Source organism: Microtus oregoni, unplaced genomic scaffold (assembly GCF_018167655.1).
Source record: "Microtus oregoni isolate MIOR12 unplaced genomic scaffold, Mior012 000009F_ref0000495, whole genome shotgun sequence".
NCBI lineage: Eukaryota > Metazoa > Chordata > Mammalia > Rodentia > Cricetidae > Microtus > Microtus oregoni.
The window spans coordinates 39,061,175-39,088,699 of record NW_024543068.1 but is presented as its reverse complement, the minus strand read 5'-3'; the positions used below and the strand labels follow the sequence as shown (position 1 = coordinate 39,088,699).

General features: G+C 47.4%; 1 protein-coding gene across 1 annotated transcript; it reads right to left on the bottom strand.

Annotated features, from left to right (window-relative positions):
- On the bottom strand, window positions 1-27,525 carry Egln3 (egl-9 family hypoxia inducible factor 3). Its single transcript, XM_041658802.1, is given in 6 exon segments — window positions 1-1,509; window positions 2,552-2,625; window positions 4,624-4,760; window positions 6,181-6,300; window positions 26,796-27,230; window positions 27,232-27,525. Coding segments are annotated over 6 exon segments (1,059 nt in total). The 5' UTR covers window positions 27,508-27,525; the 3' UTR covers window positions 1-1,492.

Sequence of the window (27,525 nt, the reverse complement as noted above, 5' to 3'; positions counted from 1 at the left end):
AGGAGGCCGAGTTTATTGAACACATGTTTACTAAGCCCTTGCTATATGCCAGGCATTGGGCCAGGTGCTGGGAGTATGGTGCATTGATCAAACACGTACAAAGTCCCTGTCTTCGTTGTACTTAACACTCTAGACGCCATAGGCTACAAGACAATAGACATAATAAATAAGGAAATGACATTGTAAGTTAGAAGGTGAAAAATACTAAATAAAATAAAACAAAGCATGGTGGGAAGGAATGGCAGTTCTTTCTTGACACTTTCCAAAATGATCAAAGGAAAAATACCAGCTTCTTTCTTGGAAAGTCTGTACATCTGAACACGATGAAACAAAACATTTCCGGGTCTGTGATGCTCGTGGGATTCTAGCAAGAAATTATGGAGATCTGAGAGATGGGGAGGTAGAAGCAAAAAGTAGGACGGATAACTTTTACAAAACAGGTGCTTGATGCGGAGTTCTGGAGGAAGCAGCATCCACAAGTCTGGCCTCACTACCAACCAGTGGCTCTCCAGGTTCAAGGTGGCTAAAGAACGATTGGGGGCAGACAACTTGGCAGAACTCTAACGGCTTTGAGATCTTTTTATTTCCAATCTCTTTCAAGAATACAGCACACTGTTCGTCGTCGTTGCTAACGATGAACGGTGGAAAGGAGCACTGGCGAAAGGGGTAGCCTGCGCTTCCGCTTCCGATCACATCTTCCTTTTCGACCTGTTCACCGCGTACATGGGTATTGGGTAGCGCTAGGCTTTGCTCTGCCCAGACAGTAGGCAGAAGAAGCTAATGCTGAATTACCAGGAAGTTTTTCTGTCCTTTGATTTAACTTCCAATTTTAATGCCAGAAAAACAACCCAAACTACATGGCCAGTTTTATTCTCTGCATAATTAGGTTCCCCAAGTAAGAAGCAAAACTAACGGAGTTGTCATCTTCAACAAGAAAGTCCAGGTTGTAGGGCCAGGAAGAAGGGGTTCCACCGTGGGATGCTTATAAATTGATCACGATGACAGCAGCTCTTTCTAGAGGTAATAATGTCATTGGGTTGTTGTAACTGTCCAGTCTCGGGCTAACATCTGGAAATTGCTGAGATGATATGTTTCTCTGTTTCTTGCTGCTAAGGTTTCAAGGGTGCCTCTTTGTGGCGTCTGTCACCAATGCGTTTTGCAATCCTCCTCCTTTCAAATCAGGAAATATACATAAAGTGCAAATAAGTGTCACTCCGGGGTCTCCTGGGTCTCCTCTCAGCAGCCGGATCCCCAAACCTATCCGTTAGACCGCTGGCCAATGAGGACATTTCTAGAGTTAGCTCATGAGTTCATCCGGCAAAGGGTGTCTGAAGGTCAACTCAGTCCTGGCAAGAAAACACGAAGTACCACAAACAAGACAGGGATGTGAATGATGAGGCAGCAGGGGGTTTATAGACTCTTTGGTTCTGGATTCTTGACATTTCAGGAACCATTACTAAATGAATGAGGCCAGCGGATTTCACAGCCACAGTCAGTCTTCCGTTTTCCCTGGGGCGGGGGCAAGAGAGAAAAGAGAAGAAAAAGAGATTAGAAAGCCAATTTGATGAATTATGTCACCAAGTCTCTCTCTCTCCCTCTCTATCCTCACACACACACACACACACACACACACATACACAAGCACACACTCTTCTATTAAACAGTGTCCCATTTTATAAGCAGATTGAGATTCCTGACAGAACTTTGAAAAGGTGTCTTCCTTGGCATTTGATAGGTATCTCTACACCTATGAGTGAGGTAAAGTTACACCCATGTCTTTATGAAAACATACTTTTATTTGTCTGTCAGTGCAGAAGACTGCACCCAGGACATTCCGTGTGTTTGACAGGCCCTCTACTCTGAGCTGCATCTACAGGTCTCACTGTAAGACGTCTTAGGCTTGCAGTCACTGGCAAGGAGGATAGAGGTGCAACATTTCCTGCATTCAGAGGGTCAGGCATTGACCTTTTCCATAAACCAACCCGGCAGAATTACTACTCTTGTACAATGTTTTGGGGAGGCAGCCCATGGGGGAGTCAGAGACATGGTCTTAGTAGAGGGATCAGGCTGACCTCACACTCACGCTCTGCCTGTCTTGGCCTCTAAAGTGCTGTTCTGCAATGCTCAGCTTAGAGCCACCAAGTTTGAGAAGTGTGGTTTATAAATACGGGATGGGAGGTGACAGGAATGATGTTGTCACAGCTGTTTGGCAAGAGCCCACTTTCATATATATACATACATATATATATATATACACATACATATATATATATATATATATATTTATAATTTAGACTGAGTCAAATCCCGTATCAATGTAAGTTAGCTATTGGAGCTAGGATCCATTATATTTTCTGTATAAATGCTAAATTCATCAACAAAATTTGATATTGCGAGGGGAAATGACCCCCACATTTCCTTCTTTTTTTTAAAGAGCATGAAGGCCAATGTTTCAGATATCATTATATATGAAGCTAAGTTACAACTGAGATTAAACAGCATATTGCAAAATAGAAAAAAACAAAGTCATAGAAAATGATCAGATACATACTAGTTAAATTTCTGAATTTCTTTTTGGCTTCTGCCCTTTCTTCAGCATCAAAGTACCAGACAGTCATAGCGTACCTGTGAAAGACAAGCCCATGTTATTAGAAAACACCAAAGTCTTCAAACTTACTCTGTAAAGCTCACATTAAAACCATTTGTAAAACCACCTCTTATCAGAAGTCTGCTCCTATTTTAATTTCGAATCATTTCCTCTGGGTTCAATTCTACATAAATGTCATATAGCACATGGGTCCCGGGCACATGCCAGGTGCTGGGAATTTAATGATGTTGTCACTATTTCCCCCTCTTTAGGCTCTCAGTCCCCAGTGGGCGATTCTTACAGGAAGGATGCCATGGGGAAGTGCAGTTTGCACAGGAAGGCCTGGAGGAGAGAGGCTCAAGACCTGGGAAGGGACCAGGGCAGGGGAGGTAACATCTGAGAGGAGCTTTCACAAGTCACAGATTCTTTCCAACACGAGGCCTGCTCTCTTTAGTTTTAGACCCAGGTAAACGGTACAGTTCAGTACTGACGCCTCCACGCTTTCCACCGTCCCTGGCTTTGTCCTATCCACGGGACACACTGTAATTGGAGCCATCTCACGCTTGGACTTTTAAAACTTTGACTTTTATATTTATTCTTAGTCATAAAATTTCCATTAAGATTTCCAGCAAAAATCCCAAGGGCTTCTAATCACTTTTGCTGATATTTTCCCTCTGAAGTTGGTCACAATGGGACTGGGAAATAAGAGAGCCCTGCCACAAAACAGGGTCCAGTTATTGAGCCCCACAAAACAAGCCAAAGTGGATTTCAGCAGAAAGAACTAGTGGCCTGTTTGTGCAGAGCACGCTACAGTGTGACCAAACCTGTGTCTCTGGGCTCGGATTGGAGAGTCTAGAGGGCTGTGCCTATGGCACAGCTAAGCTTGTTAAGGTTTAGCGCTGCGCTTCTACAAGGTTCTCTTCCCTACCTCGCTGCTACTCCCAGAGAAGCCCCACTCTGCAGGGCTCTATGCTCTCCTGGCCCACAGCTCTTGATGGGAGATAAGGGAAAACTGGAGGTAGAAGTAGACATAAGTATTTTTATCAGAGCTTTCTAGATTAAGATTAGATAATTCTAGAATATTCAGTGACTCTAAAAACCTGTACATCAATGTGCCAAGGAGGAAGAGAGGGAGGGAGGGAGGGAAGGAAGGAAGGAGGGAGGGAGGAAGGAAAGATTTTAAAACATTCAGTTGTAGGTCCGGGGCTGTCGCTCAGTTCACAGAGTGCTTGCACAGGGCGCATAATGCCCTAGCCCCACAAAAACCACATGCAATGGCACATGCCTATAATCTCAGCACTCAGGAGGTAGAGGCAGGAGGATCAGAAACTCAAGGTCATTTCTGCTACAGAGTGAGTTCCGGATCGTCCTGATGTGAGACCTTGTCTCAAAAATCCATGGTTGAATGGATGAACAGGTGGCGTAAGCAGGACTAAAACTCCAATTGTTATGACACAGATGTTAGTCCAGGCAAACAAAAAGAGTGAAAAGGAAATGGATTCAGAACAAATGATTCTTTCCTTTCCCAAGGTTCTTTCCTTGCTTAAACTGACAAACCAAGTTTAATGGAAGAAGCAGAACTTTGATGACCAGGGCTAGTTCAGCCTTAGGCTTTGTTGCTGTTGTTTGGCCCTCAATGTTTCTGAGCCTAGGTCTCACTTTGCTCATGTTGTCTTGAACTCTCCATCCTCCTGCTTACACTTCTGACTGCTGGTATCACACGAGTGTGCCCAAGCAACTTTTTTTTTCCTTAAGCGGACGGAGGAAAGGACAGAAGAAAGGGAAAGGTATCTAAGGAACCGAGACCAGTATGCACAACTCACAGAAAATAAGTTAATAGTTATTTGTAAATGGCTATGTTTGTAGATTACTGAATCCTAAAGAGCCCCTTCAATTTCTGTCACTCCAAACAGGCTTACCTATCAGTTTTGGGGTGTGACCAGCACTTCCTAGTACAAGACATAAGTTCTAAGAGTTCTCAGGGAACTGGAGGTTCACACATGCTCTGGAAGAAGAACTGTGACCCCGACTCTTACCTGGTTGCATAGGAGGGCTGGACTTCATGTGGGTTCCTGCGGTCCGACCAGAAGAAAAGGAGTCTGTCAAAAATGGGCTCCACATCTGCTACGAATGATTTCCCTTCTGGAAATATCCGCAGAACCCCTCCATGTAACTGAAGGCCAAGAAGAGGAATGGTTATTTCCTGCTCTCACAGGAAATGTACCAGCAAGATTACGTTCGCACTATCAAAGAGAAACACCTCGTCTACCTCACTTTAAGTGGGTTCTGCCCCCCAAGTATTTACTCCCCTCATACTTTACAGTTAAACTTATCTCAGACTTAGCTACACCAGCTCCTCATCCACTTCAGCCCAGCATCTCACACAGCCATGACGGCCACAGCACTAAACAGCGGACGGTCAGAGGGCCTCACACAAAACTGTCCGTGTCAGGATGCTTCAACCCCAAAAAGCAAGCAAACAAATCCTAAATCAAATACCGAGTCTAAGCACTCATCACAGGCAGCTGCTCTTGCACTAACACTTTATAGTGCTCCTCTGACTTCTTCAAATGCCATCTGACCTCCTTGGCTGGACCACTCCCTAGATCTCACACCACACCGTCTACACTTTTTTGGACACCTGACACTCTCTTCACCTGCTTTTCCTTTTTCACACGAACAACCGACTGCCCTCCTGGAACAGGCATCGGAGTAGGAATCAGACTTCACACATCAGTGTTTCTACACCACACCCCTCCAACACGGGCAGAAGATCAAATATTCATTGATTTCATTCTTCCTTGATTATTATTGTTGGAGCAATACTCTGCACACCATAGCATCCCCAAAGATAATTTTAAGCCCTAACGGAACTGTTCCAGTCTTACTACCGAATACGAGAGTCATTGTTACAGACGTTACCACAGCCGAGCCTGCACTAACGAACAGGAAACAGGTGCACAGAATTCCAGTCTAAACAAGCTTCTAAGTCCTCTGGTTTCCCAGACTCCCAAATTATTCTTAACTTTCAGAGAATATACAAGGGACTGGCCACGCTACACCAACTTCACATCTCAATCCATTCCCTCTCTACCACCTACCATTCCAAAATAAGCCATACAACCTCTGCCATTCACAAGCTATGACAAATGGCTCCCTGTGGGACACATCATCCCGAGAAAGAGGACAATGTGGGCATCCGTGTCAGGGACAGTCTGACCCCACTCTTCTGTTTCTGTGGCGCTCTCTCAGTGTTGCTGCTGGGAGGTGTACATTATATGCTGAGCTGAGAACCATGTCAGCTCTGCACCCCAGAGTTAAATTACCTCCCTCATTAACCCTTGACCTTCACAATCAGCCCCCCCACCACCACCAAATTAACTTTATAACCACTGTCCTTATCTCATCAGCTTTGGTACTAATTCCACAAGTAGGGGAAAGGTAAAAAATAAAACAGTGGGGACGGACTATTAGAAACTCTAACCTGAATATTTTTATCTAACTGGAAGTGGCATGCTCCTCTCAGGACAGCCCTATCTGCACTCTTATGGCATATATAACCCACTCCAACCCTCCCCATTATTCCACAGTACCTTGGCATCCCAGTTCTTGTTCAGGTAGTAGATACAGGTGATACAGCGGCCATCACCATTGGGGTTGTCCACATGGCGGACATAACCTGTTCCATTTCCTGGATAGCAAGCCACCATTGCCTGCGGAGACATTGCAAGGATACTGTTTTTTAAAAAAAAGTTTAAATAGCCTCATCGTACAGCAGACGTATGTAGTACACAACTTTGGATTACCGTCGGAACATAAAATTAGCACAAGGCAACCTTTGCTATGAAAGCTTATCAGGCAGGCCGTGCCTTAGGACTAGGTGCAGGGCAAGTGCGCTTTAGAACATCGAGAACCTTCTAGAGATACGCATCTACGTCATCAACAAGATGCTTGCCTTCCTCTAGCAGTTTTTGAAAACACAGGTTCCAGGTCCCCGTTTTAGCCCCACAAGATCAGCATCCTGAGATGAGAGAGCCGGCATAGTGCACACGTGGATACAATGTCAGGACTCAAGCTGGAGCAAGAAGGCGGGAAGTGGGAGGTGCCTGGCTTACATGGGAGACCTCTAAGAAGAAGGAAAGAAGAGGCTGGGGAGCGAGAGGAAAGATAAAAGAAAGAACCTTTGGTGTGCAGCTTAGGAACTGTGCTCAGTTAGCAGCGCCCTGAACTGTGGAACCATGCTTTTTTTTTTTTTTCTTAAAAAGAGATTACGCCTAATTCTAAAGGGAGTAAAGGGTTCAGTGGGAAGCTAGGCCTTAATCACTCAACACCAATAACACAGGGAGACGTCTTTGAGGGAGGAAAATAAATACATATATTAAGTATAGTCCTTAATTCTTATGTTCTTTTTTTTTCTGTTGTTAAAGATTGATTTATTTGTTTATTTATTTGAATATTCTATCTGCATGTATGCCTTTATGCCAGAAGAGGGCATCAGACGCCACTATAGATGGCTGTGAGCCACAATGTGGTTGCTGGGAATTGAACTCAGGACCTCTGGAAGAGCAGCCAGTGTTTTTAACCACTGAGCCATCTCTCTAGCCCCCTCTTATGTTCTTCTTGATGATTATCAAACCAGGCCATAATCTGAGGTCCTCTTCCTTGGTCTAAGTGCTACCTCCACACCCACAAGCTGAAAGAAGAAAGTAGAAAGCCACGTAGAAAAAATCCTGAGAATTATAATTACAGACTTATATACATTTAGTTTCACGATGGAAATATAATGGAGATGGGGGAAAGAAAAAAATATAAAACATATTCTCATTGCAAGACAGCACTATAATTTAAAAATATTTTATTGGGATTTGGGATATCTAAGGTAAATATTGGAACTGGTAATATAAATGAGGGCCAAAAGCTTTTCCCTATCTTGTTTACCAGTGTGATCTAAGGAGTTCCCGACACACAGAAGTTGCCCGCTGGAAGTTGACAAGTATATCAACAAACTTATGAATGGTTCTTTGTTGAAGCCCGATCCCATGCTACCTGGATCTTTCTTCTGCTTTGAAAATCTACCTTCAGACATACTTGGGGGATCTGGTTTAATAGTCCCTGATAAATAGGCAAGGTTACTTCATGAGGAAGAGGACCGACTAGCCGAGTACAACCTCAAACTAAGCCACCGATGGTTCAACAAGTGAGCTGATTCCCAACTGAGCCTGAAAACACAGAGCCGAGCTGGGCCTCACACACATTGCAAGCTAGCAGGTGAGTGGTGGCCTGCTTTGCAAGGAACTTGAAGTTTAAATCAGAGGATATCCCACACTTTACTTCTCTGCGCAGCTAGCAATCCCACAGCTTGCTTGCAAGTGTCACTGTGATGTCATGTGCAGAGCTGAAGTTAGACTGTTAGCCTGGGCATCTCCCTGAAAGTGGGATTTGGAGGTGACTGTAATAAGGATTTGACAAACGATGCCACCACCAGATAGATGGTGGTTTGAGGAAAGGTGATTGGGAGCAGACAGAACGGCCTGGCTGGAGAGGAAGAGACAAATGAAGTCAACCAGAGCACACAGGGAATTACTATGTGTTCAGGCAGCTGTCAGGTGTGTAGGGGCCAACACTGAAAGTCGTTTAGGCACAGTTACTTGCTCATTTCCCCGCCATCCCAGTCTCTCCCTACTGAGTGAACCTTAAAAAAGAAAAGAAAAGGAAGGAAAGAAAAGAGAGAAAAAAGAAAAGAGAAAGAAAAGCAAGCTGCCTTCAGCTGGTGCTATAGCGTCATTCCACAGCAGCTCTGCTCCCAGGAGAGGTCAGTGGTCTGGATGCCTGCCACCTACTTCATCTGTAACCGATTGTGTAAGCCCGGGCTCCTTCCTGGGATGAGGAGCACAGGTTACATGGTTTATACGGATTGTCCATTTGGCAGGATGGAGGATCACCCTGGAGACCTCTGAGCAAGTCTGGGACAGAGTTTGTAGATTAGTTAACTCAGGTGGGGAGACTGTCCTAAGTACCAGGCTAAACTAAAGAGGAGCTGAGCATCAGCATCCCCCTGTCTCTTATTCCTGCTTGGGGCTGTAATGTGACCATCTACTTCCTGCCACAATGGACTATGCCCTGGGACTTGAGACAAACTAAATCCTCCCTTCCTTGAGTGGCTTTTGTCAGGCGTTTTCACAGCGATGAGATAAGTGATTAACGCAGTTCTCCAGTGTCCAAGAAGAGCAAAGGCTCGGATCTAAGTTCACCGCCCAGAAGAACAACAGTGTCTTCTAGAGCATCAAGAAGCACGAAGCCGCTTTAGAACATCAGCTTGAAATAAAAGCAGGAAATAATGACAGTTCCCATGAACACATCCTCCACTAATTGTTTCACGTATGGAACATACAAAGAGAATGTGCTGGCACAATCCCTCAAGGACTTACCACTAGGACACCCCTTTAACCATGAGCATCCATGTGTTTAAGGGAAGGAAGAGATCATTTTTCTGGCCAGAGTGAAATTCACCCTCTCTCTGGTTCCAGAAACCATGTGAATCACGTTTGAAACAATGGAAGGAAACCACAGGGAGCTCAAAGGTCCCGCCGCAACCTTGCTAACCAATTGTACCACTGAGGTTTCTGGCTGAGTGCCAGAGGAGACAGGAGACGGGTTTTGGCTCGGACACATTCCCAACTGTCTGCAGGTCCTTGCCAGGATCTCCAATCATGAAGCTAAGGATGTGCTGAGAGGCAAACCTCAGTGATGGGTCAACAAGTCTGTGCCAATTTGTGCGCAGGGCAGTAACGGGCTCCGGAAACTAATGGGTTTATCGGATCTGTTATCTAAGCCTCATCAAGTCTGTAGAAGGATCTAGAGTGCCGAATGGAGGGAAATGCTCCAACACTTTATTGTTTTATGGGAACTGAGCTGGAGTCGTTTAATGGTTATCAACACTGATGTTCACCAGGAAGGCATCTTATTTATTATAGGCTTTTTATTGGCAAAAACTTCCTGGCCTGACCAATACTTGAAACCCAGGGCAGTTTTATAGCAAGCACATCAGTCTCCCTCCGGTGGCGGTCACTGTCACCTTGTTCTAGTCCTGGGTTTGCAGATGAATCAACAAGCCCTCTGATTCCGCACACTGTCTCATGCATCCTTGTTCCCTGCGCTGGCCCCCTGCACAAACCCCCATCCCCAGAGGCCTCTCCACAGCTCTGTTGCAACAGGAAATGAGAGGAACGAACCAGGTGTTCCGAGCTGGCTCCGCACCAGAGATATGTGCTTCAGACACCTCCATGGTCACGTTCAAGCAAGAAGAAGAGAACAAACACAGAAAACCTACAGCAGGATCCAAGTATAAATCTGCTTTACAAACGCCGATAGCAGAAAGGAAAATCATGCCTGTGTGAGGGCCGCGGGAGAACTTTAAAAACAAACAAGGAACCAAGTTCAGAGGTCAAGTGGATTTCCACTCCAAGGCCCCAACTGGCTGCTGGAAAGCTTGAACCGCAGCCTGTTTGTAGACACGGTCCAGGTCCAGCGTTCTAACCTTCTAACCGGCACCAACTGCCTCACTGTCCGACTGTGCAGCAATAGCGATCGTTTTTAGATCACTTACAGATTACAGAAAACTTGGCATTTCCCAAGAAAGCATACTGCAGACGGCACTGTGTGTATGTGTGTGTGTGTGTGTGTGTGTGTGTGTGTGTGTGCGCATGCGCGCGCAGCCAAGCAGTCAAGCCACACCCAGCATGCATGACTGCGGAGGTTTGATGCCCAGCCCCTCGAAAAGAAAACAAAAGAAGTCATGGCGTGTGGTTTGTGAAAATGTAGTTGATTGTTCAGGACTTCGGAGTCGGATTCCTTAGTATATCTTGAGCTTTACAAAATGCAAAATGGTGTTTTATAAAAAATTTTAAAAATTGATCATTTCATGTTTAAAATTTATCATTGGTGTACACATACTGTTTCCGATTAGTCAAGAAGCCTGACGTGGTATCTCACACCTGTTACCCCAGTTCCTAGGGAGGCTGAAGCAGGAGGATCCCGCGTTTTAGATCAGTTTGGACAACCTTAAAAACAAAATGCCAAGCCAAGAGGGGCAGAACTTTAAAGACGTTGACTGAACAGGCTTTAAAGTTTCAGCTACTAGCAAATTTGACCTCTTGGTTGCTACACAGAAATATTAGAAAACGTTTTAAAAAATTGTTTTTTTAATTCTTCTCTCTGGGGGATTTGATATTATTGTTTAGTTATGTGTACATGGGGGTGACGGGGCAGCACTTGCGGAAAACAGGAGGCATTGGATGCCACTGAAGCTGGAGTTTCCAGCTGTGAGCCGCTGGACCTGGGTGCGAGGAATCAAACGCAGGTCCACCACGAGAGCTACACACCTGTCAGCCCTGAACCATTTTTCTGGCCCTAGGATTTGTTCAATTAAAAGTGGTTTTGTTAAGGAGACCCTGTCTGAGAGAAGGAGAGGGCGGAGAAGAGGAGTGCAGGGCAGCTATATGGGGAGAGAGAAGGAACAGATCCTGCGCACAGAATTCTGGGAATGCAGCACAGTCTAGACAGAAATAGGGTCACCAGTACCTCAGCTAACTCATCTGTAAAAATGGGTTTAAGCGGACTGAAGTAGATAATCCAAGTCCAACGCATCGCGGAAGATCTGGGATTGCTTCCGTTGGTATGGAGGACAACGGAGGCCCTTTCCCTCTTTCCCTCTCTACCCTAAGGCACAGCCACACGGAGAACTCCATGTGTCAAGAGTGAGGAGAAAATACAGGAGAGCACACATCTTCATTAGCCTGGAACAAAGCCCAGTGGGAGAAAGTCACAGCTGGGTTCTCTGGCTTGAAGCAGTCTCGTCTGTATTCAGGTCGCAAGAGCCTAGGTACTGTGTGGCAGCAGCGTTTGTGGGGTCTGAGGGTGGTGGAATGGAAGTCAGTACTTGGGGAGAATGCTTTGGAGTGGTTTATGCTCAGCACATAGTTTAACTCACACAATGAATGTGATCAGTGAACAGCCAGTTACCTTTGGAACACTTCGTGCATTGCACAGGTAAAGGCACCTGCTTGGGCAGGGCCCATCAGGTGACACACGGAGGTGGGGAAAGGTGACGAATGACTGCACGGGGGGCCTACAGGGTCTACCAACAGCTCTGAGCTGGAATCGCTCCCATTTTAAAAAGGAAAATTAAAATCTCTAGGTACCCCAATGCCTTATGCAAGCATCCGAACACAAAGACCGGAGTGAAGGCAAGGAAAAACAAACCAACAAACTAGAAGACACACGGAGTCTTTTGCAAGTTTCGTTCTTAAATGTATTTTTTTTTTTTAAGTTAAAGACAGCTGAAGCCAGCATGTCAAATTACGTTCTCTATTTGGCTCTGACAATGAGTAGAACTCCAAATATCCATGGCAAATTAAATGCAGAGGCATAAAAAAAGCTGACTGGAACTGCGGCTTTAGCCCCCAGTCCCCTTCTCTTCCATCACGGCTTTGTGTGCTTCAAGGAGACCAAGATTAAGTTCCTACAACATACATGGCTCAAGACCGCTTCACGGACTGATGAGATGACACTGGGGGAAAAGGCGCCTGCCACCAAGCCAGGCTACCCAAGCTTTATCCTGGGGACACACGTGGAGAATGGAGAAATCGAACTCTCGAAAGTGGTCCTCTGACCTCTACAAGGCACACCATGGCATGAATGTTCCTAAACATGAGAGAGAGAGAGAGAGAGAGAGAGAGAGAGAGAGAGAGAGGGAGGGAGGGAGGGAGGGAGGGAGGGGGAGGGAGGGAGGGAGGGAGGGAGGGAGAGAGAGAGAGAGAGAGAGAGGGAGGAGAGGCGCAAAGGCTTCTTCAAAAGATGCCAACAGTCATGCAAAACCTTTTCTAAGTTCAAGAAAAGGTCACCAGCATAAAGTCCACAAGAGCTGCCAACTGAGCCAGCATGAAACTGAGCAAAAAGCAAGGTCTGGGTGGGTGAAGAAACAGGATTGAAAGTGTTTTTAGTTAGTTAGTTTGTTTTGTTTTTTAGCATTGGAGGGTGGAGTTTTAAACTTGTTAATTTACTATCATGTGAATGTGTGTGCTGGGGAGGGCAGACACGTGTCCACACATGCCATTCCCTGTACCCCAACACCCAGACCAGATGACAACCTGTGGGAATTGTTTCTCTCCTTCCACTATGTGGTTTCCCAAGGACTGAGCCCAGATGGCCAGGTTGGCAGCAGCAAGCTCCTTTTCCGGGTGAGCCATCTCACTGGCCCAGCTTTAGAATTTTTAACAGATCTATTCTAACCACCCAGCACGGCAAAGAAAGGAGCTATAGGTAACTCAAGCACTTAAAGAACAAAGGTAGGCAAAGGCTCCCCTGTCGTGAGTTGTCTTAGCATCTTGCTTGTTATCTGTATCAATGGTTAAGAACAAGCCCTTCTATTTCCGGGGTCGGGGTGCCTCTGGTTAGAGACCAATGTGACAGAATGGATGGAGGGGAGAAAACAAAAGTGTGGTTTTGGTGGGCAGTAGCGTGGTTCCATCTCCCACACTTTCCTTCCCAAAGTGTCAAGATGACAGAGCCCAGAGAATGCCAGGTTTCTAATCCTTTCAACCAACCCCGAATCTCTCCTGTTCCCACTGGTCTAGCTTCACGCGGAAAACGGCACCTGCCTTCCTCACTGGCTCCACGTTCACATCAACGCTGATGCCTTTCCCTGAACCCACACACCCAGGGTACTGTGCTACACATTAACCTCGCCACCAGGGCAGCGTGATGGTGTGCGTGCCCTTCCACCTGAATTGCACAACCAAGAAGGAACTTGAGCACTTCTGCAAATGGGATTTATAAATGGCGGCAGAGTGGGTTTGCCTGTCCTTCCTGTTCTGGATCGGGCAGAGATCACCGTCTTCACATCCCAGCCTCTCCTGGGTGAACTTGGCCGCAGCTTCTAGGCCATACCAATAAACAGCAGGGACTATGCAGGAGATAACCTTCTACTTAGTTGTTCTGAGATGCTGATGATAGAGTCCCAGGTACCGGGTCCCAGAGTCTTCTGAGATCCTTATGTTAAGGAATGGGCTCCCATCCCACACCCTGAGAGGAAGCGTTCAGGCAAGCACATACACATCCACCACACAACACACATATGCCCACAAGTCTGCACAAAAGCACAGATGACCACAGGACTGTAAAATCCAAAAGTATTCGGTCAAGATTCCAGTCCAGAGGGTCCCCAAGATAAGCACAAAGTTTTGAGCGAGTCACTCCCCCGCCCCAAGAAGTCAATCAAACTCTCAGAAGGCCAGGACTTTAAGAGAGGATTGTCATTCCTTTCTCGGTTGCAGCTAATTCCTTGGCTTGAAGGGGATTCAGCTAAGTCCTGCAATTAGGCGCAGTAAACAGGCCTGGCAACATCCACATATCGAAGCAGGCTGCTTGGGTTTGGGAAAGCAGCCCTTCCCGTGGAGGCCTGGCTCCAGGCCAGCTGAGAGATGACTGAGTGACAGGGCTACGTGCGCTTCGTGAGGGTGGCAGCCAGCCCACACCCAAGCACACCGCCAGGCAGCCAGAGGAGGGAACAGACTCCGGGGAGCCCTGGCTCCTCCCCCATCGTGCCCCAGCCACCAGAGAAAGGCTTTCGGCAGGGGCTTCCTCCTTGACAATGACAAAATCAGCCAGTCTAGCAGGCTGGAGGACAGTCGGACAGGGCAGGCCGTTAACCATTTCCTTCCCAAGGCCTTTGTCCACTTCCAGGTGGCACTCCTACAGGACCTGTTTCACCGCCTGGCTCCTGGGAAGGTGAGCAGAAGCTGTGTCTCAGTCACGCTGCTCACACGCTCGCGGAGGGAGTCATTAACCCTGGTTATCCTGTGTACCTAGAGGCTACCACGTATCCCTGGGGAACAAATACATTAGTCATCCAGCGGGCCTTGCGCGGGTGGGGGATGGGGAGCGGGACTCGCAGCGTTTAACTTCCTTAACACGAGAATACAGACTTATCGGAAAAATCAAACGTAGCGCCCCAGAGACCACACACAATAAGGGAACCTGTGACGGCTGATTGCCCAGAAAATTGTGTGTGGGCCTCTTTACGCTTTTGTCTTAAATTAATTCCAACATACATGAAGGGATTCATGGTGATTTAAATGCAACCTGTAAGAAAAGGCTTTATTAATAGATAACACAGAAAAGCACGATCAAAAATGTCCTGGAAAAAAAAAACACACTTTGAAGCAACATTTACTAGACAGAAGAGACCTCCATTCACATTTCCGTGCTTAGGAAAATGTATTTGCTAAGTGAAAGAAACCACACTCCGCTCCAAAAGGCATGGGAGTCAGGAAATTCAGGGCTCACACTCAGCTACTGCCCAGCCGCTCAGACTGAGCTCTCACGGTGTCCCTGCCAGCAATGGGTTCTAAGTGCTGCAGCATTCTCGTGTGAACCCATCAGGGGGGCACTCCTCCTCACAGAAGAAGAAATGGGGGCACACAGGAGTTTAGTGATTTGTGTTTGTACTGGGTCAGTCTGGCTGAAGACAGTGAAGCTGAAATCCAAAGCCGAACAAGAACCCTCTCGAAGGTGAAAGACTAACCAGCGTGTCCCCAGGCTTTTGGAGGGAACTGAAGTCTTCAGTTCTATATAAAGTACAGCCGTCCCTCAGGATCTCAGCACCCCAAAGTCCTCCATATAAAATGGTGGGCTTTTCACGTATGGACTACCCAAACCTTCCCATACACCCGCTAGGTCGTAAATGCTATGCAAACAGCTGACAAACTATGGCTTAGGAAATGGCAAAAAGATCAAGATATGTTAAGTGCAGGACCAATCTCTCCCCAGTATGTCCTACCCAGCTGATTGAATCTAAAGATACAGAGGAGCCAACTGTATTCATTTCACCCTTTTCCATAGAGATAGATGATAGATCAATCGATCGATCGATAGTCACAAGAGGCCACAACCAAACGATAAAAAAATTTTTTTTTACAAAAGATACCAAGGAATGAGTGTGCTTGAAGTTGTCTGTGAACTGCAAGCTGAAGACAGAGTTCAAGGCAAAGGAAATTTCCTTAAATCTTGTAGCAAAACAACACTGGTCAAGCTGTTGTCTTGTGCCACCCCTACAGCAGAGCCATTGCTGCCCGGCAGCCTCTTCCACACAGTCGTCTCCATCCCCGTCCCGTACCCCCCATCCTAGCCCAGAGCCAGTCCACAGCCTGAGTCCTTCCACGTTCAGGTCATGTCAATACAAGCTATGGGTCCCAGACTGGCTTCAGAGTCAGATGATAAATGGTCTATCCGGAAAAAAATAAATAAATAAATTTAAAGGAAATACAAAAGTTCATTTTCCCCTGGTAAGAAAACAAGAACCACCCAGTGGAAGAATCCCAGGGAAGAGATCAATTTTCCCTACTCGGGCACAAAGCTAGTTGGGGAGACAGCTGAACTCTGCCACTAGTGCATTAGTTAGAATGCACGAGATGCAGGACGTCTAGGGTCACGTTAATTAGAATGCACCCGATGCAGACTGCTGGCTTAAAGAAGGGCAGGCATCCAGAAGATCTTCCACTGGGGTAGAAGTGGGGGGGCTTCTCACAGAGATGGCCAGCCAGAGGATCTGTGGCCTGGGGGGGTGGGGAGCAGAAAGGAGGAAAGAAAGATGAGGAGCGAGGAAGGTAGAGACGAGTGTGCCCGGCTCCACGTCGAGCAGTTAATTCAGTTGTCCGGAAGCTCCTCGGAGTCAACTCCGGGCCCCATCTGACAAGAGTAGGGAACCGTCAGATATGATCCCACACACTTGTGCTTAGCAGAAGCATGAGGTGCAGAGCCACAAGTTCAAGACCAACCTGGGATTCATAGCAAGACCTGTCTTAAAACAACAAAACCCCAAACAAACGTGAGAACCGAGAGTCAGAGACGCTGCAGGGAGGTGCTGGATCTTTCGAAGCGAGGTAGGTGAGCCTGCCTTCCAAAGCACGGTCGTCTTCCCACCACTCAACACCGCTTCCAAAATACAAGGAAAAATGTTTTTCTGAAATAGGTGCTAGTGTTTCTAGAGGGTCCAGGAGTGGAACTGCCTTCCTTCAGTTCCAAGATAAGCAACGAAGAAGCAGGCTATGGGGGGGCCAAGTCTGTTATCTTAGCCCTTTGGAAGTGGAGAGGATCAGGAGTTCAATGGCAGCCTCCCTAGCTAACAGTGAGTTCAAGGCAGCCTAGGCAACTGGACTGTCTCCAAACAAACAAAACAAAACAAGACCAAAAAAAAAAAAAAATTAAAGAAGGATTCTCAGTTCTTTGGAATTACCAAACACAGTCTCCAACCTCCAAATGGAAAAATCGAGGACATCCTTACCTAAGCAGGAAGAAGCAAAATGGCAGCCACACCCTGATTTCTACTGAATCATACCTTCGATCCCAGGCAAGAGATTTCAGGGCAGAGAGTCCCAAACTTTGGCTTTCTCCCGCCGTCTATAGCTAGAGGACCAGAGACTCCAGGCTCCGAAGTGGTGTCCAAAGTTGGAATATATGGATGTTTATTTTTTGGAGACTCAAATGCTTGCAAGTCACAATTTTCAGACTTTCAATCATCAACGTGACCATGAATCTTTCTTCTCGCTCGCTCTCCTAACCTGTCCTCACTAAGACTGGCTTCCCCTTGACTCACTAGAAAAGGAAGAAGTCAGCAGCTCCAAGCTTCATCCCCACTATAGGTCTGGAAAATGGAGTTTATTGGCCCAAATAATAGAAAAGCTATAGGCGTGTGAGGCATGGCTGTTCCCCTAAAAATCTCACAAGTAAATTAAAAATGCTTGGTCCCTATCGGCTTTAGCAACAAACCAATCCGCGAGCGTTCCGTCAACTGAACTCTAACTTTCTTGCTAACAGAGGGACCAGGAAAATACCAACACCATACCTCATGAACCTCCCATGGTAGCTCTCAAACTTCTGTATGTCAGGGAGTCACCCAGAGAGGGAGGCATTTCTGACTCAGGAGGTTTACAGAAACCCAAGAATGTGTGCTTAGAGCCAGGGATGCTACCAGCCCTGAATTCCTGAGAGCCACGACTATTCTGTGTCAGAACCGTGAGTGTGTAAGGCCTCGTTCTAAGTGTGCAAAGGTGGAACGCAGCCAGCAGTGCACTAGTTAGGGAGCCTGGGTAGAAAGCAGGAAGTGAGAGGGCTCCCAGAGTATTTCTGCAAGGGTTTGCTCTGTCAGGTCCCACAGCAGGCAGGAAGCACCCAGTTGTTTCTTTCCAGCAGAGGCTCTGCTTTGAGGACGGCTGTCCTGCCAGGCTGGGGTCTGCCTCGGAGGTCGGCTGTCCTGCCAGGCTGGGGTCTGCCTCTGAAGTCGGCTGTCCTGCCAGGCTGGGGTCTGCCTCTAGGAACAAGTGGATTTGCCTCAGGAATCAACTCTTTTCCTTTTCGGTGAGAAATCTAGTCTCCACTTTGATCTAACTCCTTATACTCTTGGAAGGAGATGTAATATCGTACCCGTCCTACAGATGCAGAGAATGGGCTCAGAAAATAGACTTGCCCAAGAGCCCAATGAGATGAAATCAAGTGTAAGGTTTCCATTCTCGTGTCTAATAACAGATAACACCCAAGTTTAATTTAAAATGTATACATTAATACCTAACTCACTCAGAAAGGAGTGCGAGATGTTCTTAGAGGCTGCCTTGCCAGGGGCTGAGCTAGGACCAGAACTTGAGGAATCTAAGTTTCAGGTCTGGGTGACTCGCGTCTCTGAGGCAGATCTGTGGAGAAGCAGCCAGGTTCTAGGTGTGGCACAGAATTTCCCAACGAGAGAAAATAATTTATAAAGCTAAGGTTCTCCTTTGGAATGGCCCCACATCGCTTGTCCAATGAAAGACTGTGGTACAAACCCCTTTTACTCCTAACAAATATATGTGCTTCTTCTCCTCCTCCTCCTTTTTTTAAGACACTCTGACATTCATTGAATTCAAAATTCCTTTCAAAGATGAAATGAAGCCAACCACCTAGAATCTTAAAAAAATATATACACAAAGTGTAGAGGCCTCTGAATTCAGGAACTTCTAAATTGAAGGGAGGCAGAACAAGCAACCAAATAAACATCCTGGGGCAATCTAGACTGTGCCACCTGTTGACTTACAGGGGACAGAGAACTGGCTTCCTAAGACAGGCACTACATGGCATGGGGGGCTGAAGAGTAGGCTAGGTGGCCATGCCTGGCAAATCCCTTTCTAGCATGTCAGGGTGCACGAAGAAGGCAGTGGGGGGAGAAGAAGTGTGAAAGGGTCAGACGAGGTCAGAAAGAAAGACCCCTCTGACTCAGCAAGAAGTCAAAAGGGTGGTGACAGTGGACAATAGGGAGGGAATAGCATCAGCGACTACCACGCTTCTAAAAACGGAGACACGATTAGTGGGGGCCTGCACAACCAGATTCTAGCCAAGGCAGGGAAGGGGGGTTACGAAGAAGCTGAGAACCCAAGGCAGCTGATTTTCTTCCTCAAAGATGTCTACTAAAGAAAGAAAATTCCAGTTGAAAAGGAAGTCACAAAACTTGAGGATCCACAGTGAAACAGAAACAAATCAAGTACAACGGGCCCAGTTTTGATCCCCGATCTTGTGCGCGCCTCCTGCCTGCGTGGTTGAAAGGAATCCATTCAAGCCACTCAAATTATTCCATAAAACAGCGTAAATATGAAAGGTACATTTTTGTTTATGTGTTTTTTAAAAACTCATCTAACTGCCGAGAGGAGAAGGGTTGGTTTCGCACGCAGCCACTGATGATGAAGATGTATAGAAGGCAGGTACCTGAATACCATCTTTGCTGTTCACTAGTGAATACCAGGGGCGAGCTTAGGGCGATATGCAAACTACACCTCCAAGCAGCATCCTGAAACCCTTCAAGTTCTCCATTAAAACCAGCCCTGGATTGTAGTGGCACTCGGGGCTAAGTGTCCCATTGTCTTCCAACTGGCATAAAATCAAGACTCCTGTCACGTCCCTTAATTATACACATGGGGGGCTATTTCTGTTTCAATGAGAACGATGCACTGCTTTGGTTAGTTTTCTTGTTGGGGCGACCAAATACCCGACAAGAAGCAACTTAACACAGGCAGTGTTCATGTTGGGTTAAAACCCGAGGGGATGCAGTCCAGCTTGGCCAGAGAAGGAAGAAGGCATGTGTGTGAGGCTGCTGCTCCACTGCCTGCAGCCAGGAAGCTGGGAGCACACAGCAGATGAGGCTGGGCTACCAGCTCCCAAGAGCCTCCTCCAGTGGCCCACAGTGACCCACTACCTCCAGCCAGGCTCCCGTTTGCGAGGGCTCTACAGATCTGCAAAGCCATGCTGCTCAGGGCCAGGTGCTCACACCTGCACATTCGAAGGGGGGCGGTCAGGTGCTCACACCTGCACATTTGGAGGGGGGGGCGGTCCGCCAAGCCACAGCATGCATTCACTCTAAAACTCGGGTAACATTACGAACGTGCCTTCTAAAGAACCAAAAACTGGCTTGATTTAAAACAAGGATGCCTCAACACTGTTCTGAGCATAGGGAACCTTGGGCAAGGGGCCAAATAAATCCCACTTTAAAACCTGAGAGGCTACATTTTACAGAATAGCACGGGGGGTCGGGTAAGGCTGGGATCGGGGGTAAAAGAGGGGCACAGAAGGGACTCCCAGGTTACCAGAACTAGGGACAGAAACTCATCCACACCTCAGTATCACAAGAGGAGGCAAAGTGAAGCAAACGCGGCACTGGTTTCGGACAGAAATAACTGAGAGAAAGGGGGTACAAATCCTATGTATAATTAACCGAGCTCAGAGATCTTACTTGGCAAGCACCCACGGAGCCGCGAATCCAAGCCCAAATCAATGGTTCCTGGCCATCTGCCAAAGATGAATTCTTTAGTCTGGCATCATAAAATGATCTGTCTGTTGTATTTGCAATTCCAGCGCTTCTGGATTCAGCCACCCACTGGGCAGGCACCCCTGGCAGATGCCCAGCAGAACACATCAGAGCTATCATTACCATCAGAACATGTGCATTTGACAAACACCAGAGAGAAGTGACACGTATCTCGCAGACCAGGGTTAGTCAATGGCCACAAAGTCCTGCTACAAGGGAATCATCCAATCTGTGGCTAAAATAACTAAAACAAAAAACCAAAAAAAAAAAAAAACCCAACAGCCTTGTCCACAGTACTAACTTGTCCACTACTCTTTGGTCTTCAATAGGCCCGAGTCAAATGTCTTTTGTTTACCCAGCACCAGAGAATTCAGCCAAGAGCAATGCTGCCGAGCTGACCAAGCCTTCCGAGCCTTGTCCTAGAGGACACATCCTACCGAGGAGCTTCAAGATGCTCGCCAGACAGCTCTGCTCAGGGCAAATCTTCAGGCCTCACGGCAGTGTCTCCCATATATGGTGTGCTCACAGGATACCTTTCTGGGATGCAAAGCTAACATCATTATTATGAAAAACTAGTTTTCCTAACCAGTGTCGGGAATCGGAGAGAATGCGCAGATTTCGCTTAAGCCGCCAGGAAGAGGAACCACTCCTGACATTCAAGAGTCAGTTACAGAGATAAACAACATAATTCTGCCTTACAGGGGAGTATCCTTTTTCAGTCTGAAGCATATTTAAAAATCTCAAATAAAATACTGAATTCATGTGGTAGAATTCACCAGCTAGTCCTGGGCCACATGACCCAGCACCAACAAGCTAAGGCCTCTCTGTGAGGCAACTGTTCCCCTAAGTCCCTTGTCAAGGAGCTGCTCAAGGTGTCCTTCCTCGCCCAGAAGAAAACTTTCTTGCTCAATCAGAGGCCACACACACACACACACACATGCACACACACATGCACACACGCACACACACACACACACATGCACACACACACATGCACACACACACGGACACATACACACACGCACACACACACGCACACACACACATGGACACACACACACATGCACACACACACATGGACACATACACACATGCACACACATGCACACACGCGCACACACACACATGGACACACACATGCACACACACATGCACACACACACATGCACACACGCGCACACACACACACACACATGCACACACACACATGCACACACGCGCACACACACACACATGGACACACACACACATGCACATGCACACAGAGACATCCACTAGGGGCTAGAGAGATGGCACAGCTGTTAAGAGCATATACTGCTCATGCAGAGGACCCGAGATCAGTTTCCATCACCCACATAACTACCTGTAACTCCAACTCCAGGAGATAATGGCACCCCTGACCTACAGGCCACCTGCACACACCCACGCACAGATATGCACGCACACACACACACACACACACACACATAATTAAAAATAATAAAAATATTTTTGAGACATCTCACTAGGTAGCACTGGCTATTCTGGAACTCACTCTGTAGGCTGGGCTGGCCTTAAATTCACAGAGAACCACCCAATTCTGCCTCGGATAACAGTCCAAAGAAAACAAGACTAAAGAATGGAAGGGTGGGCTTTCCAATCAGAAAACCAGACTAAAGATGGTCAGGGTGACATCAGTTACACTTGTGCTGATTGCTACATCCGTGCTCACCTTAGTCCTTGGGCTTTCTAAGTATTCCGCTCCTCTTCCGCCTACCCATTCACACTAAGGCCTGCCACAGAGCAACCAGACACCAGCTACCCTCTGGAGAAAACACTAACCCGATGCCCACTGATTTCTAGCTCGGGCACGAGCAGGGAAGACTCCTGAGTAGCCACAGGGCGTGCTTCTTTGTAGACCGTGAATGCTCGCTCCCTCACCGACAACAGGCTTCCCTCTCACTGAGGCTGTGTTGTAGAAATGATCTCCTGAAACAGTTGAAGGTAACTGTAGAGACGCCACAGGCAAACCTCTGCTCTCTAAGAATCACGCCTGCCGTGGGCTCTGGCAATCACATTCGTGATACACGCTTCGACAGGCTTCCGTCACCCCAAGCAAGCTTTCTCCAGGGCAATGGAAACTTGAATTCTGGGCTGGTGTTCAAGCCTCCGTCCATCTTGGCCTAAAGCGGCCATTGTAAGGCATAACCTTACACCATGTGTGTACAACAGCAGCAAACGCTGGACTGGAAGGAGAGAGGGGAAGAAATACCGAGCACAAGCAAAGGAGCGAAAAGAAAGGCCTTGAAACTCAGCGAGCGAGCACAGCTGGATATGAGGGTCCATGTTCGTGGCCCCAGTCCCTCTGAGACTCCTGATTGCATTTCCTGTGCTTGTGTGCTGAGAGATATCTGATCGGCACAGTACCTCATCCCATGTTTGCTTAGAGTCACTTCCAGCTAGGATGAGTTCCACTAAGTAACGGGTGGGTGTTCTGGACGCTACCAGAAGGGTGGGCCAAACAGCTGCTCCACGACGGGGAGCAAGCCCACCACCGCGTACTGTACTTTCTCTGGTTCATCAACTTCCTGCTGCTTCATCGGCCCTCTGCATTGTCTCCAGGGAAGGGCTGGCCTGTCTGCACACAGTACAAACCCTGTCACCACCACGGTCCACAGCTGCTCTCGTCAGGGTCCTAATAACCGCCCTAGCAATACTTTCCTAAAAACAGCACTGGAAAATCTAACCCGGAACTTCATCCCTTCAAAGGCATTAGACTGATCCACTTCATTCAACGTGTGTGTGTGTGTGTGTGTGTGTGGTGTGTGGTATGTGTGTGTGTGTGTGTGTGTTTGTGTGTGTGTTATAGCCTAAGACATAGTTAACTATGAACTAGACTATTCTATAGTTCACCTGTATTTATGAGTGTAAGCTGGTTCACACGAGTCCTGCACAGAAACCCACAGACACACATGCACATTTGGGACATTAAATGGAAAAGCCTGATGGTTAAGAACACAGACTCAGTTAGACGAATCTAGTCTGTCTGGAATCTCACACCTCACTCAGAGCCTTTAAACAAGGACAAAGACTAGAAATTCTAAGAATTTTACATGGATTATAAAGTCTTTTCTCCCAAAGTCTTTGTGTTATTATTTTACACTGGATAAGACCTAAGCAACTTCTCAAAAGCCACAGGCTTACCAATGCTAAGCCTCACTCCCGAACTCTTTCGGAAATTGCCTCTTGCCCTCATTGGGAGAAGGCCTGGGTCTATTATTTAGGTGCTCAGTTCCTTTAGGACCTCTGCGGAGAAAAATAAGTAAGGTCAGCACATTAGCTCAGTGCTGAGAAAGGGGCCGGGCAGCGCACACTGCTCAGTAAAAGGTATTTATTATTGCTAGTGTTCCCAACTCTGGTGCTTCAGGCAAAGGGACATTCGGTTCTATAAATTACACGTTCTCTGGAAAACAGCCATTTGCAAGCTCTAGGCAGCCAAAGAAAAGGGAGCAAATTATAAGCAGTATTTATCTTGGATGTGGTCTAGATCTCCAGGAGGGAGCAACAGATAACCCATGCTTGCTGGAAGCAATGACTACACTTGAGGTTAGGGGGCGCCATGCCACGCTCCTGGGCACAACGGGGATCTGCTTTCCCCAGGGGAACTCCAAACCCCACTTTGCTTCAACAAAGGAAAAGCAGACAAATTCTAACCAATAACAACTTTTACTTTTGAAGGGAAAGGTACCACCTAACAGTTCTCCCACAGTTTTAATTTTAGGTCCAGTAAATACTCTAGTTTATTCCCAATATTTTTGCAATTCCACTCACATTATTCAATGACCTTTACAAGTCCAGTTTTAAAACAACGTAATGAGCATGTACGCACTCATAAGCACAATGCATAGAAATTTAAAGTGCACTTTAGAGCAAAAAAAAAAAAGCTGCTAAAACTGCCTGGTGGAAGTTCATATTAGCCGATCTATATTTGTATATGTTAGAAATTCCCTCAATCAAAAGCTATAAATAAGTTTAAGATCTGTACAAATTCTCTCTATGGAAAAAAAAAATCCCCTGAAACTATAAGCAGGAAACTAGGTCTGTCTGTATCAGTACTGTGGGAAGCTGTGCAGAATGAGGACAGGGAGGGAGAAAAGGCACGGAAGGAAGAAAACAGGCCAACTGAAAGGAAGCAGTGTGGCCCTATAGACAGGATGTTCTTACAATGTATCACCAGTGAACTCGGAGTAAGGGGCTGGAGGCTGCTGTCTTACAGAAGTAAATCAAAGTGCTACAGTTTAAAAAAACAAACAAACAAATGAAAACAGCTACACTGATTGTTAAGCTTGGGTTTTGCTTATTTGGTGTTTTTGTTGGTTTTTTTTTTTTGTTTCTGTTTTTGTTTTGGTTCTAATTAGTCAGGGAATAATCCAATGTAGAGGTGGACTTTCTACAGGGTATGGATGAAGCTCTGTGCCAGGAACAGAGGAGAGAGCTGGAATCTGGGTAAAGAAAGACGCCTCTTCAGGGGGGTAAGACCGGTTCCCTTTTCAAGGCAGCTGACAAGAGACTTCGTCCGCCCAGGAGAGAACCTGGGATTGAAAAGTCCACCGAGCCTGCCACCTTACCCTGGGTGACTAAGGTTTTTTGTTTGGTTTTCATTCCCTTTGAATTAAACTCTAGCTCGGGATCTCTGTCATCCATTAAGTCAAAGCAATATAAATTTTGAACTCTATTCGTGACATGACTTATCAATTAATTTCAGTCTCCCTCAGAGGAGGGGAATTTATTCCTAAACCACCGAGGGAAAATTCTTTAACAGCCAAGTTTGTTAGAAACTTTACCAAACTTGATAAAGAGCCATTTGTGCTTTCAGGTTAAAGCTCCAAGTGCCTCCCGACACTGAGGCTAACCCCAGGGTTATCAGCAAGGTTATTTAGGGCAGAAACAACACTGATCAAAACACAGATGACCTTCGAGTCTACCACCAAACTCACAGAAGAAGAAAAAAACACACTCACTCTACCATTATGCTTCAACAGAGTCCTGCTAACTCCAAACTACTCCCAAATCAAACTAAAATGTAGACGCCAAAACTTTCCTAAGATTCACTTTGGGTCCAAGCGTCCATGAGGACACTTCTCCGGCAGTCAGGCCGGTCACATCCTCCTAGCTTGATGGCAGTTCTCAGCTCCCCACGCTACTCATCCAGCTCAGCCCTTCACCTCCAGACATTCCTAGTGGACTGCTTGCTTTTTAATAAGAATACTCTTTCCAGTTTGGGAGACAAATAAGACTACAATAGTTTAGCCCAAGACCAAACCTACACTGGGAATCCTCATGTTTATTATCAAAGAGTGGCGCGGAGGCTCATGGTCCCTCAGTTGCTAGTGGGCTCTGCCTCGCTGGACTTGACAAGTTTCAATGATTCTGAGAGTCTCTTGACCAGACAGCAATGTCAGGACAAATCACTCTGAATTGCTCCTGGAAAAAGGGTCTGACTAGTGTTAAAGGAAGAAGAGGCCAAGGTAGCCAAGACCGACCAAAAGCAATGGGTGTGCACCGTCTCAGCCCTTCCACCTCCCATTGGCCTGCCTTCCAATCTCTACCTGGAAACATTTCCAACATAAATCACCACCACCCTCTGCACCATATCCGGCTCTGTGAAGAGAAACAAGGTTTCTACCTAGAGCTACTTCACCACTCTCTCCAAGGTCCTTATCAGGTTGTTCGAGTGGACTTTGCCATGAGTTTATAGGAAAATAAAGGCGACAGCGTAGGGCTCGGCACCAGGTGAGACTTTTCAGTTGGGTCGATGGGTCTAAGAGAATCCTGGGCGCCAGGGGTCAAAGGCTGCACGCAGAAGTGGCGTCTTAACTGTTCCACATATCCAACTCTTCCTTCCCAGCCTACCAGACTCTACAAGCCAACTCACACAAGGCAAAAAGTGCACTTGCCTCTAGTAGGGTTAAGAGTTAAGAGTGAAGGGCAATGCCGGGTTGGCTTTAAAGCAGGCACTTCGGATCATGGACATGTGTGTTGCAGTGTTTGGAATATCTTTTCCCTCCACAAGCCAGTTGTCCTGCGGTCATCACCAAAACCAGAGCAATTCTTTCAGAGTCGGCAGAAGCTCATCATCACGACACACCTGAGCCCCTTAACGTGGACTTTTGCTTAAGGAGGTGGGCCGGGAGGTGGAGGGGACGCGAGGGAGCAGATAAGGCAAACTGACTTCTTGGTTATAAACCAAAGTTCGCTGCAACCCAGTGAAGGAGGCACAAAACTCCGAAGGAAGGTTTCCCGTCCCCGGCAGCAGTAGCTGCGGCTGGGCGCCCGCACGCATCCTACCTTGGACCTCTCCTTGACATAGTATTTGCCCAGCCGGCTCCCGCAGTACAGGACCAGCCTGTCGATGAGAGACAGGAGGAAGTTGATGGCCTCGCAGCCCTCCTCATTGCCCCCGATCCACGTGATCTGGTCGCCCCGCAGGTGCCGCTTGGAGACGCCGGCGCGCGGCCCCGCCAGCTGGCCGTCGCGCAGGGCCCCGTTGTAATGCAGCTGCTTGACTCGCTCCAGCACGCAGTCGCCCACCACCTCGCCTAGGAAGTTGTCCAGGTAGCAGAAGCCGACCTCGTGCAGACAGGGCACGATGTACTCCAAGGCGATCTTCTCCAGATCCAGCCTCATAATGTGTCCCAGAGGCATCTCGCCTGCAGAGCCGACGCGGGGGACCCCCACGATGCACGCGCCAAGGGCTTGGGCTTGACCTGCTCGAGCTTACAGCCGGGGATGCAGAGAGCCGGGCCCGGGGCTCACCCACCTGCGGCGGCCACGGTCCCCGAGCCACTTTAGCTCCAGGGGCGGGGAAAGTTGCTCGCAACTCTGGGAAGAAGGGAGTCCCGCTCCAAGACCGGCGGGAGCAGTGTGCGGCTCCGCCACTCAGCGCCGGACTGGCCCAGTGAGAAGTCAGAGGGCCCCTTTTGGCGATGCAAAGGCACCGCCGCGGCGGCCGCAGCCAAGGGAGGAACAAGAGGAGGCCCCGCCTTGACCTTAACGTCATGGTCCCGCCCCCGGCCCA